Source organism: Crocuta crocuta, unplaced genomic scaffold (assembly GCF_008692635.1).
Source record: "Crocuta crocuta isolate KB4526 unplaced genomic scaffold, BGI_CrCroc_1.0 scaffold235, whole genome shotgun sequence".
Taxonomy (NCBI): domain Eukaryota; kingdom Metazoa; phylum Chordata; class Mammalia; order Carnivora; family Hyaenidae; genus Crocuta; species Crocuta crocuta.
The window spans coordinates 6870600-6883126 of record NW_027531285.1 but is presented as its reverse complement, the minus strand read 5'-3'; the positions used below and the strand labels follow the sequence as shown (position 1 = coordinate 6883126).

Below are 12527 nucleotides of genomic sequence, written 5' to 3'. Positions count from 1 at the left end.
AAAGGTTTGTCAATTTTAACTTTTCAAAGAAGCTGTTCCTAGTTTCACTGATCTTTTCTGTTGTCTTTTTTGTCTCTATTGCATTTATTCCAACTCTGATACTGAGTATCCCCATCCTTCTACTAAACTTCGGGCTTTATTTGTTCTTTTTCTACTTCCGTCAGGTGTAAAGTCAGATTTTTTGAGATCTTTTTCTTGTTTTCTGAGGTAGGTTTACATCGCTATAAACTCCCCTCTTAGAACTGCTTTTGCTGCATCCCATAGATTTTGCTATGTTGTATTTCCATTTTCATTTGTCTCAAGGTAGTTTCTAAGTTTCTCTTTGATTTCTTTGTTGATCCACTGGCTATTCAGTAGTATGCCATTTAATCTCCATATATTTGTGATTTTCCAGTTTTCTTCTTGTAATCGTTTTCTAGTTTCATATCACTGTGGTCATACAAGATACTTGATATGATTTTAATCTTCTTAGGTTTATTTAGAATTATTTTGTGACTTAACATATATATGATCTATTCTAGAGGATGTTCCATGTGCACTCAACAAAAATGTGTATACTGCTGCTGCTTTTAGAAGGAATGCTATGTATATATCTATTAAATCCATTTGGTCCATTGTTTAAAGTGAATGTTTTCTTATTGCTTTTCCGTCTGAACATCACTGATGTAAGTGATATATTAACATTCACTAGTACAATTGAACTGCTGTCCATTACTCTCTTTAGGTCTGCTGATATTGCTTTACATATTTTAGTTTCTTCTATGTTGGGTACATAAATATTTTAAAATGTTATAGTTTCTTGTTGGATTGATCTCTTTGTCATTACTACGTACAGGCAAAATTTCCTTTAATATTGAAGACAGCTTTCTGTGAGAAACAATATTATCCCCCCTTTCACAGCTGAGGAAACTGAGGCAAGGGGATGTTGAATGATTTGCTCTAAGTCTTTAAACGAATGCCAGTGTTCTTACCACTGCTCTAAACTATCTATTCTATGGACTTTTAATAGCAACTGAAAACAATGTATATAAAGCTTCTAAAATAGGACATAGTACAAAACATGTCCTCAACAAATTTGAGCTAGTACTATTAATTAATAAACAGCAGATAAATAACAATGCTTAGTTTGATGAACTAATCTATAAGATTGTGTTTCTCCTAAGTTTTCAGTATCAGATTGTGGGATATGCACCTCTTACAAATATATTTGCCAGTATTGATTGAGCACCTATGTTGCAGCAAGCATTTTGCTCCCCACTGTGGGCCTGGTGCTATGTGAAATAGGCACCTTCTTTGTCTTCACGGATTTACAATGTACAGGCTGCTGAGATTAAAGGCCACTGAGGAGAACTATGACCATCTCTGTCGTCCAAAGGGTTTGGACTGTCGTGACCATCTCTTAAAGAGATCAGTCATTCATCGAGATTAACAGAGCCACCCACACAGCCTATTTGTTGATCAAGAATGGCAGCGGATCTTAGCAAGTGCACATCAGAAAAAGGAATTCATGGTGGTAATTACTATGAGACTTTCCATTTTGCCTTTTTCGAAGGGTTTTTTGTTTTTTTGGTTTTTTTTGCAAGTTTTGCAAATATCCATGTACCATTTCCATTTTCATTCTACCTGCATATAAGTAAGCATTCTCAGGAGCTTTGCTTTTCTAGATATAATTCAGGGCTCTTTAGATCAAAGCACTCACATCTCTCTGAATCTATCTTATTTTGAGGTCTGTCTTTATGTCTAGGATCCTAGTCTATGATTTTAAAACAACAACCAAAACCAAACAAATCTAAGACCCCATTACTATAGCTAATTGCTATCATGTGTTTTTCCTCCTCTCTCCAGCAGTTTCTCTCATGTCAGATAGATCCCCAAAGCTAAATATGGTAGGCTAAGGATCACACTATGCAGACACTGCATAGCACCTTTTACTCGCTTTGTTATTCCATCGCCAATTATGCAGTCCATAAGGGATTCTGTCACATGAGGGTCTGTTTCCCAGAGATCACGTACATGTAGCAGCTGTTTATTTGCAAATACAGAATGGGATGAACAAATGGTTGAGAAAGATGGTTTTTTAATGTTGGTATCTTCTCATTTACATCAGATTATCCACAATTCTTTTTCCCTTTTCTAATTCTGAATATATGGTAAATAGTCTTTTTTTTTTCCCCACTAAATTCCACTGAAATAGAAATGACTGGAATGTCACCAAGTGTCTCCAATAGCTAAGGCATCACAAGCCCAAAATAGCTCAAGCTTTAAATAGTGATACTGATCATATTGATCATTATAATAGTGACAAAATAAGCAAGTATAAGCTTATATATAAGGTAAGCTTATACAAGCTTACCTAAGCTTACCTGTGCTTACCCTAAGCCACAAAGCTACTAAGTGCCATAGCTGTGACTTAAACTCAGACCTTCCTGTCTCTGCCTCCCCTCACTTCACACTGAGAATTAGGGAGAAGAGTAAAGCAGGATGAAAGGCAGAGGGAAGAGTAGATAGAGAGCCAGGAGATGGGTAATGGAGGAAAATGTCATTAATCATTGCTAATTCATTAAATGAACATCCACTGAGTACCCAAGACTGGCTGGGTATCATATCTACACATAAGACAAGTTCCTTGACCAAGAAAGGCAAGTTTGGCTTAAAGAAGTAGAATCACCAGCAAACAACTGCAGTCCTCACAAAAGGGCATAATCAATACACGCCAAAGTGTGCAGAGCACAGATAGAAAGGTTGGGGCCCTGCAAGGGAGAGCTGAGGAAGGCTTTGCAGATAGGGTGCTCTCTGAGCAGAACTGATAGCAATACAGGAGAGTGCGTGAGCTGGCTAAGAATGGAAAGGGTGGAACAGGTTGAAGTCAAAGCAAGGACAACACCACAGAAGTGTGACAGATGGAGCAATGCGCAGAGAATCCCTAGTGCTTCGGAGAGCTGCAGAAGAGGACGCGTGGTGAAGATGCGGGGATGAGAGCAGAAGGGGAGGCAGCTCTGACAGCACGTTACGAGAGGCAGCAAGGAGGCAGGTGAAAAAATAGGGGACTGGACAGGACCACACCGGGCTCCTGGTCCGAGTGACCATTCTTCATAGCATAACATATGAGGTTATCACAAACTCCAGTAAATCATGAACTGGTTTTTTAGGTGCTTTTCATTATGACTATGGATTATGATCCATAGGCCATCAAGAGATGTGAGTTTTAGTGGAAAGAAGAGTGGTATATACAAAGGTAATAATGACCTTCAATGAGACGCCGGGGTCCAGGGGAAAGAAAGGTATAGCCTGAGAAAACTAGGAGCTTGGGTAGAGGGAGAGAAAAGGTATCTCTGAACTAGAACCGGCTGCTAAAATATGAGGCAGGTAGCATGGAGCCGTATGGACTGTTCAGTCATTGCCTCAGGCATCCCTGGGTTTGGATGGCAGACCTAAGGCCAACAAGTAGGATGAGAAGACAAGATGACAGCATAGTTATATCTGTCTTAAAAATTAACCAAGTGTGGGGCGCCTGGGTGGCTTAGTCGGTTAAGGGTCCAACTTTCACTTAGGTCATGATCTCGCGGTTCGTGGGTTCGAGCCCCGCGTCAGGCTCTGTGCTGACCACCAGCCTGGAGCCTATTTCAGAGTCTGTATCTCCCTCTCTCTCTGACCCTCCCCTGCTCACGCTGTCTCTCTCTCTCTCTCTCCCCCCCCCAAGAAATAAATAAAAATTTTTTTTAAAAATTAACCAAGTGATTTAGGTGGAAAAAAGTCCCTTTGAATTGATAATATATTAACCAGTGCAACCCAGTTTGAGAAAACATCCTAACGGACAGGTACAATGAAGTATCAGGATTTGGGAACAGACCCTCACATGACAGAAACTCCTTGGGTTATTATCTTTTCTGTTGTGTGAAAAGCTATATAGTGCAATCAAGCTTTTCCTGATCTGGCTGCTTAAGGGCTAACTAGACCACAACAAATGTTTCTAAAGTGTCGGATCTGGACTCTGCCTGTAATCCTTCCCCACAGATAAGAAATCTGATTTCAAGAAAAGGAAAGGACTCTTTTTGTATCCTAAATTTGTCATGAAAGTCTTGTCAAGAATATAGCTCTATTATGTACTTGTACTACAGCAGCAAAATAAACTCAATAAGCTCTAATTTGGTATTCTACGGCACAAAATTTGAAGTGGAATAAGAGTCAAAAGACATCGCTTATGACAGCTTATAATCGGACTTCGTGCAGGCATCATTTAAATTGTAGATCCTCTGACAGAACAATTTTTTTATACTAGTTTCAACCTACTTCTCTGTCCCTATAGATTATTACTTCTAGTGCACATAATTCAAATGCAAGAGCTATGGGCAAAAGCCATGGAGAGGAGGTAAATCTGGCAATGGAGGCTTCTAGGTAACCAGCTTAGAGCACAGCAGTAGCCCCCAGCGCCACTATGAAGTTCAGTGTGGACAGCCAAGACTTTGGTGCCACACAGACTCAAGTTCAAGTCTCAGATCTGTATCTTGTTAACTCTAAGAAGTAACTCAAAGCACTTGGCCCAACACCTGGCACATAGTAGACACTCAATGAATAGAAGCTGTTATTACTTTAAAATTAAAGCATAAATTAAAGCATAAAAGGAAAAAGCCAGAGCTAAGACAGCTTCTCATTTCAAAGGCATAAAATCCATCCTCCTGTCAAATGTAAGTATCTTTTTCAACTTCTTATGAATATCTGGAGCCACAAACTTGCCTTAAAAAGTCTTAGTACACGAGGCTGACATTTTATGTACCATTTTCTTGGGTTCTCGTCTCTCTTCCATATAACTTTTTATATGGTGATCTAAAAGGTAAGAGATTAATAAATAGAAACAGCAGATTTTTGGTCTTACCATTTTTATCTGCTCTCCTCAGTATCTGAAAAAAAAAAGGAAAAAACGTTATTACCACTTTTGCAACTGCAGTGATTATATTCATACATAATTCACCCATTATTAAATAAAAGAAATTCCAATTTCAAAGAAAAGTTTCCCAGTTGAGATGTTTCTTTATAATAGTCAAAAACCGAAAACAACCTAATTCCTTTGGGCAAATGGATGGACAAAGAATCTGTGGCACATCCACTCAAATACTACTGGGTAATAATGAGGAATGAGCTCTTGAACACACTCAATAATGCAGACGGATTACAAAATGATGATGTTGAGTAAAAACCTAGGATAAAAAAGAATGCCTGCTATATGATTCCATTTATATAAAACTCTAGAAATTGCAAACTAATCTATAGTGACAGAAAGAAGATGAAGGGTTGCATACAAATGAGCAGGGAGGGTATTATAAAAGGACATGAGAAAACTTTTTGGAGTGGTAGTATATTTATTACCTCGACTATGGTAATGGTTGCACAGGTATATACATATGTAAAAACTTATTAACTTTTCACTTTAAGTATGTGCAACTTAATGTAAGTCAATCATATCTCAATAAATGGGAATACATGGAAACAAAAAAATAATAAATCAAGGATAGGTAGAGCTCATGTGTCTGTACTGTATCTTACTTTACTTCTATACATTAATTATATTATCTTCGGTGGATAGGAACTGCTTGGCCATCAGGTATCTTAAGTAATGATTTCACAATTTTCTTCTGGGAAATCCATTTTTCCTCCACTCTCGGGGATTAAGCAAATGGTGTCACATCACTCGGCCCACAGTGACTACTCAGGCATGAGAACAGTAAGGCCATGGTTTTGCTTGAATTATCATAAGAGATACACTTTCTCTTCCGCTGACTTTGAACTTGGGAAGATATAAGTAAGAAGCTGCTGTCCACCCTTCTGTTATTATACATGTCATGGGTTGAACTATATCCTCAAAACAAACACTGAAGTCCTAACCTCCAGTAACTGTGAAGGTGATCTTGTTTGATATTAGTCTTTGCTAATGTAATCAAATTAAGATAAGATCTTACTGGGGCTCCTGGGTGGCTTAGTTGGTTAAGCATCCAACTTTGGTTCAGGTCATGATCTCACCGTTTGTGAGTTCGAGCCCCACGTTGTGCTCTCAACTGAGAGTACAGAGCCTGCTTAGGATTTTCTCTCACCTTTCCCTCTGCCTGCCTCTCTCTCTCTCTCTCTCAAAATAAATTTTAAAAAAGAAGGTAAGCTCTTACTGAATTGGAGTGGGTCCTACATCCAAAGACTGGTGGCTTTATAAGAAGAGAGAGATTCAGAGATGCAGAGACAGAGAGAAGACCATATGGTAACAGAGGCAGGTATTGGTACAGCTGCAAGCCAAAAAATGTAAAGGAATCTGACATTAGAGGCTAGGAGGCAGGCATTGCGCAGAGGGTCCCCTACAGCCTTCAGAGGGAAAGGTCCTCCCCACACCTTGCTGTCAGCCACCTAGCCTCCAGAACTGAGAAAATGAAGGCGGTTGTTTGAGCCACTCTGTGTGCCGTAAGTACACTGTCATAGAAGCCACAGGAAATGTATACAGCATAGAAGCTGGACGTAACCAGTCCTCAAGGAAGCAGTGTCCATCCAGAGATGGAAAGACAGTGGATCCTAATGGACACTCTCTGAGCTCCTGATCAAGCCGTCCTGACAAGAGGGTCTCTACTTCTTATTGCAGGAGCCAGTAAAGTATTGTTTTAAATCTTAAGATAGTTTATTTTTTTCCGTGAGCAACAATCTGTTAGCTGATACTGTATGCTAACAGAAAAATAATCTGGATAATATAGCACACCACAATTATGTTATATATACTACCAAAGAAAATATCCCTTTATCATACTGCAAAGATAACCTTGAGTCACATGAAGGGGCACTTGAGGATCATTTTTCTGACCAATAGACAGTTATGGTAAGTAACCAGAGCTACTCTTACATTTAGGTCATCACTTCTTGATGGGCAGCTTGAAAGATGAGCAATCGTTTTTATTACCAAAGTTTTTGGTTTTACTGCTTTCTGCTACAGAAGCATTATCGTCCTTTCCTTCTGTTGACTTCATGAAGATGAAGTATGGTTAAATCTAATCATTATTATACTCTTATAATGGTTCACTATTATCACCCAAAACCTCACCTATGAAAAATTTCCAACAACAGATATGTATCCTCCTGACTTGTGTGCATAAACTGGTCCCCCGTTATAAACTAAATTTATTTAGCTTATAAATTGCAAGAGAAATGCTTTTGGTAGGAAGAACTCCTATGCTTAAAGCAGAATGGGACACAAATTCATTCTGTTCCATAGAGGTAATTTCTAGTGGGGATTTTGGGAATCCATCTCTCCATCATAACCAGCTTCTTCCTCTTCCCTGAAACTATGAAGCCCCAGCTGAGAGGCAGGGAGACATGAAACACAGCCTAATTCTTACCTTTAATATGTTCTAAGATTCTATTTCAAGCTCTATTGTGTCCTTAAGAGTTCAAAGTAACTAGAATAGAAATAACCACATACTAGAGACTTGGACCCAGGACTTTTCATTTCATTTCATAAAGAACTATCTTAAATAGCATTCAGCCTGTTAGCAATGAAATTAAGACAGTAGCTTTCTTTATTAAGACAGTTCTTAGTAATTAAATATGAACAGAACTGTCTCTGCTGAAAATTTTGCCTCTGAGCCCACAGACTAATAAAAAATGTACCGCAGATGAGAGCTGGGTTCATTACATTATGCTACCATAGTAATCTGAATTGACTAATCTTACCAGTTGCTACCACAAGATACATAGTAAACAGATGCAAATATTATAGTGAGAATTTAAACTCAAATTCCGTTTATGCTGTGGTTTGGCAACAATTTAAGGGCTACCAAATAGCATCCTTTACCCTAAAGGCTATTCTTTGATGGTCTTCGTTAAAATTTCTCATTTCTCACCTGAGATTATTCAAGGCAAGTGTTAAGATGCAAATATTGTCTTGAAGGCTGAAAAAACTGACAGTCACTATTTACTGAACTAATATTTGCTAAATGCTTTCTACTGTGTACCAGGTTAAAAACAGGTAATGAGATGAGCCAGTAAAACTCCTGAGAAATGAGGATATAGGGCAGGGAATTTGGTTCTCATCCAGAACAGGGGTTCCATCCAGAAGGGAAGACCTACCAGGGAAATCACAGTGTGTGGACCTTGACCTTGGTAGTTTTACTACCACTCCACCAGTTGCCAAGAGATAGGATGCAGGGAAGACAGGGGCGCCTGGGTGGCTTAGTAGGTTGAGCGTCTGACCTTGGCTCAGGTCATGACCTCACGATTTGTAAGTTCGAGCCCTGCATCAGGCTCTGTGCTGAGCCTAGAGCCTGCTTTGGGTCCTCTGTTTGTCTGTCTGTCTCTCTTTCAAAAAAAAATAAACATTAAAAAAAAAAAAGGATGCAGGGAAGTAGCCACTGAATGATGAATGGGCAAAGGTAATCAGGACTTTTATCTTCTCAATTTTGCCTGGGGTAGGCCTTGTGTGAGAAAACAGGTTTAAGTGTATGGTAACATTTAAACTAAGTTTCCCTTACTTCTGCCAGGCCTTAAAACTAGGAGAGTCATATCTGCCTTGCCAATTAGAGTTAATTGCCATTCGCCCAACTGAACAAGCTCACTCAAATTATCTAGCGTGCGCTAGGCAAGATAGGAGGTATACGGCTCTGAGAGAATTCGGTCACGGAGCCATTATACCTGGAAACCTGTTTCCAGTCCTCTGTCCATCTCACCTCTTAGACAGATGAGAATATATACATATACACAGGGCTTCAGAATTAAGTATCTTTCCAAGGAAAACTACTTCCTTATTTTCACCAAGCCCCTGACCATCCAGGCCTTGGTGCATTTTGTTCAGCGTACATGAGTGTGCACGCTTGGTTGGGGAAGGGAGGGAAGACACACATCTCTCTCCTTCATTACCTTCCAGGCCCCACTTCTGCCTCTAGCAAAACGAGGAAGGGCCACTTCCCTTGCAGTTTAAAATCAAACAAAACTGGGAGAAGAAAGTGGCATCAAGCAGTGAAGTTATAACTAACTTCACTTCATTATCTTGCTTTGGGGGATGATGCGAGGGTCTGATTTTCTCCTTTTGCACAGAAGCAGAGTTGATTTACATGTTGATTCCAACGAGGGACCACAGGCTATATGGACTCATATTCTAAATTCGAGTTTATTCTCTGTTAGCTGGAACGAATGAACCTGGGGACAAACAGCACACAGATGTTAAGAAGGAAAAGCACCATCATCCACCTGGTCCTCCCCTGTTGCTGTGCACGGCCCCCAGGGAAGCCGCTTTCCTGTGGGAGTCACGCGAGCACAGTACAAATGCCTTGCACCAGCCTCGGTGCACACGCAGGCCTTGGCACCAGCCCTGGGGTTTCTCAGCCCCCCATGAGGCATTCAAGAGTATTTATGAGGAACCAATATATAATTCTGTCATTTTTTAGATAGAATATAATATAATAAATTCAATTTCTAATGAAACAGTCTCTGTATTAATTTGTGGATTTGGCTACTATGATTTAGGCATTCAAAAGGCAACAATGAACTACCCGTAATGGTTCAAATTTATATAGCACACTTCCTTTTCCTGTTCTTCGTTTTCTTATCCTACGAACTTGCATTTAAGACAACACCTCTAGGGGCACCTGGGTGGCTCAGTCCATTAAGCATCTGATTTCAGCTCAGGTCGTGATCTCAAGGTTCGTGAGTTCAAGCCCGCATCGGGCTCTGTGCTGACAGCTGACAGCTCAGAGCCTAGAGCCTGCTTCAGATTCTGTCGTCTTCTCTCTCTGCCCCTCCCCTGCTCGCACTCTGTCTCTCTCTCTCAAAAATAAATAAATTTTAAAAAATAAAAAAAAATTTTTTTAAATGAAACAACAACTCTAGAATTAAGTGTGACACTCATCATGATTGCTGATTTCGACATAAGAAAATGAAGCAACAGCCAATAGGGGTGGTAAATCCCTCTCTGATTTTCTGATCTGTGGCTAGCTTCCTACCAGCTGGATATATCTAGTCATGTCGGCAATGGTACCCTCAAAATCACGCAGAAGACTCATTGGTACAGTGGCCTTGGAATATAAACACTAAAAATCCAAGTTTTCCTCAAATTTGGAAATCAGTCCATGTGACGTAGAAGACTCTGATGGGCTTCATTACTGTTCCCCTTTGGCATACGGGATTTCTATTACTGACTTATTATGCTCTGAATAGAATTCAAAAGCAATCTTGCTTAGCAGTGCTACTAGAATATATTAAAACAAATCGAGTAAATTATGTATTTATATTTCACATTTTATTTTTGCTAAAAGCAATACGATCCAGAAATGAATAATTCAAAAATCCTTAAGTAACAAATCCTTTTTCATGTCACATATTTCACCAGAGTGCTGGCTTTTTCACAAAATATCTCAAAGAAAAAGTGTAAACAAAATCTCTTCTACTCAAGATAAAATCCAGTGGCAGGTTTTTTTTTAATAGACACTAGCATTTTCCTGGCAAACAAGCATGTCAACACCTCTCATGTGAAATCAGTTTTGTATTTTTATTTTTAAATTCTAGAAATAGATACAAGAAGGCAGGGTGTCCTATTCATAGAGCACATGTTCCTTCAGGACAGGGACCTGATGCTGTTTATTTGCAGAGCTTGAGAACAATCATGTATATAGAACAATAAACAAGATTTTAATTTCCTCCTTTTTAACAGCAGTTTGAACACCTGGGCCAAGATTAGTGTGTGTGTCGAGGAGGATGACTTCCACGTATACAGTTCAATCCGTTCATCTTGACAGTATCACCAGGATTTAACTGCTTCAAAAAAGTCACAGAGACGCACTTGATATCCTCGGGGGACCCGGTCAAGATGAGGCCAGGATGAACACACGGTCCTCTCTGAATCAATTCCATGGTGGCTTAGCCATCCACCTCCTAACAGACATGAGTTCCTGGGACCCAGATATTGTCCCTGAAGATTCCCTTCTCCATGTGTTGTGTGCCTCCATCTCCCAGCCTGGTTTCCTCACGGGCTTTTTGGCCCAGAATGGCAGGATTTAATGAATAATTTAATGAATAATATCAGCCAGTTGAACCACCAGTGCCAAAACATCACCTGACTGACCAGAGCCAAGCAGAGATAAGTGCTGAGAAAGAATAAGGCACTTAAACCTACTGAGACAAGGAATGGGAATCCGATGGTTTTGGTGGGAAGAAGACGGCTGGCCTGGGTGCCTGGATCCCCAATGGGAACTGCATGATGACCGGGGAGGGCGCTCCCAGGAAGCACAGCTGGGTCTTACCTAGAACATTTGCCTCCCACCAGATTTAATGATCAATACAGTTTTCTCTCACAATTAAAAATCCCAGCTAATCCGCTGAAAAGAAACTTGGGGGGCTCCTCACTCCATCCTCCTTATCTTCATGACATCTGCTTCCCCATTATGATACTAAGGAGTTGATTTCCTGATATTTTCATCTCTCCACAAATAAATGCTAATTGTAAATACCCCTGGATTTTAATAAGAGAGGATCTCAGGGAAGGGTAGAAGAAAGAGCATGCAGCACTCCTCAATGCATTTTGCCAATTTTCTATCATGTCTAAATAAGTGGCCAGAATTGTCCCCACTGAGCCAGCAACTACCTCCAGGGTAGTCACAGCATAAATGTGACAACGCAGGGGCTGAAGGAGCCCAAGCCGGCAGGCAACTGAGGGATAGGGAAACCACTGACCCTAGCAGCAAAGAGCTGGGCGACAGGGTGAAAAAAATAAAGAACAGAACATCAGAAAGGAACTGTAAAATTGAGAAATAAACAAGAAACAAAACTGCTATACAGATAAAAACCCCGGTGCGAGGGCAGAAAAACAGAAAAAAAGAAAACGGAGAATGAGAAAGAACGATCACCGTATCAGAGACATGAACGAAGGGCATCAATACAGAAGGGAGGGAGAGGCCCAAAGGAAGAGCAGTCAAACGCTAGAATTGATGAACAGCTATTAAAACTTGGAGAAGTATAGAGAAGAATAACAGGAGAGGAAAACGGAAAAATGGGAGGTGGCGGTGATAAAAGTAACAGCATGAAAGGGATCTTGGCCACCGCTTTAAAAAAAGAAAAACAAGGATGTTTTGAAAGTAATTGTTCTCCCTGGGGGCTAGGAAAGGGTGGGGAGGCCCCGCAATCCCTAATGCTGCCCCCGTCGCCCAGGAGCTTCAGGGAGACTGGGAACTGCAAACCAGGCACATCAGAGATGAGTTGAGATAATTACGTTCCCTCCCTCAGTCCCCTTGAAAACGCTCTATTCTCCCGAAACGAGATTGTTGTAATTACAAATCTGGTCCCCAGTGAAACCCACGCCGTTGGAAAATTTAACTTCTGCCATCCCTTCAAGGTTGTTAAGCCCCGAGCTGCAGGTGCAAGACAACCCTTTTTACAAGTTGAGGGGCAGTCATTCTCCCGCATTCGCCTCGGTGCATTTGCAGGGGGACAGGAGAGCGAGGCAGGAGGTAGCGAAACACCTGCTGATCAGCGCCTGGACTGACCACCCTCTTCCAGGGGAAGAGGAAAGCCGC

The 12527-nt window shown here is 40.6% G+C and overlaps 1 protein-coding gene across 1 annotated transcript in view; it reads right to left on the bottom strand.

Annotated features, from left to right (window-relative positions):
* Positions 1-12527, bottom strand: part of NECAB1 (N-terminal EF-hand calcium binding protein 1) — a 184024-nt gene that overhangs the window by 167498 nt on the left and 3999 nt on the right. The window contains exons 4-6 of the mRNA XM_077771332.1: positions 11933-12056; positions 8881-8929; positions 4874-4898 (exon numbers count right to left, since the gene is read on the bottom strand). Of these exons, the coding sequence (XP_077627458.1) occupies positions 4874-4898; positions 8881-8929; positions 11933-12056 (198 nt within the window). The remainder of the gene's footprint in view (positions 1-4873; positions 4899-8880; positions 8930-11932; positions 12057-12527) is intronic.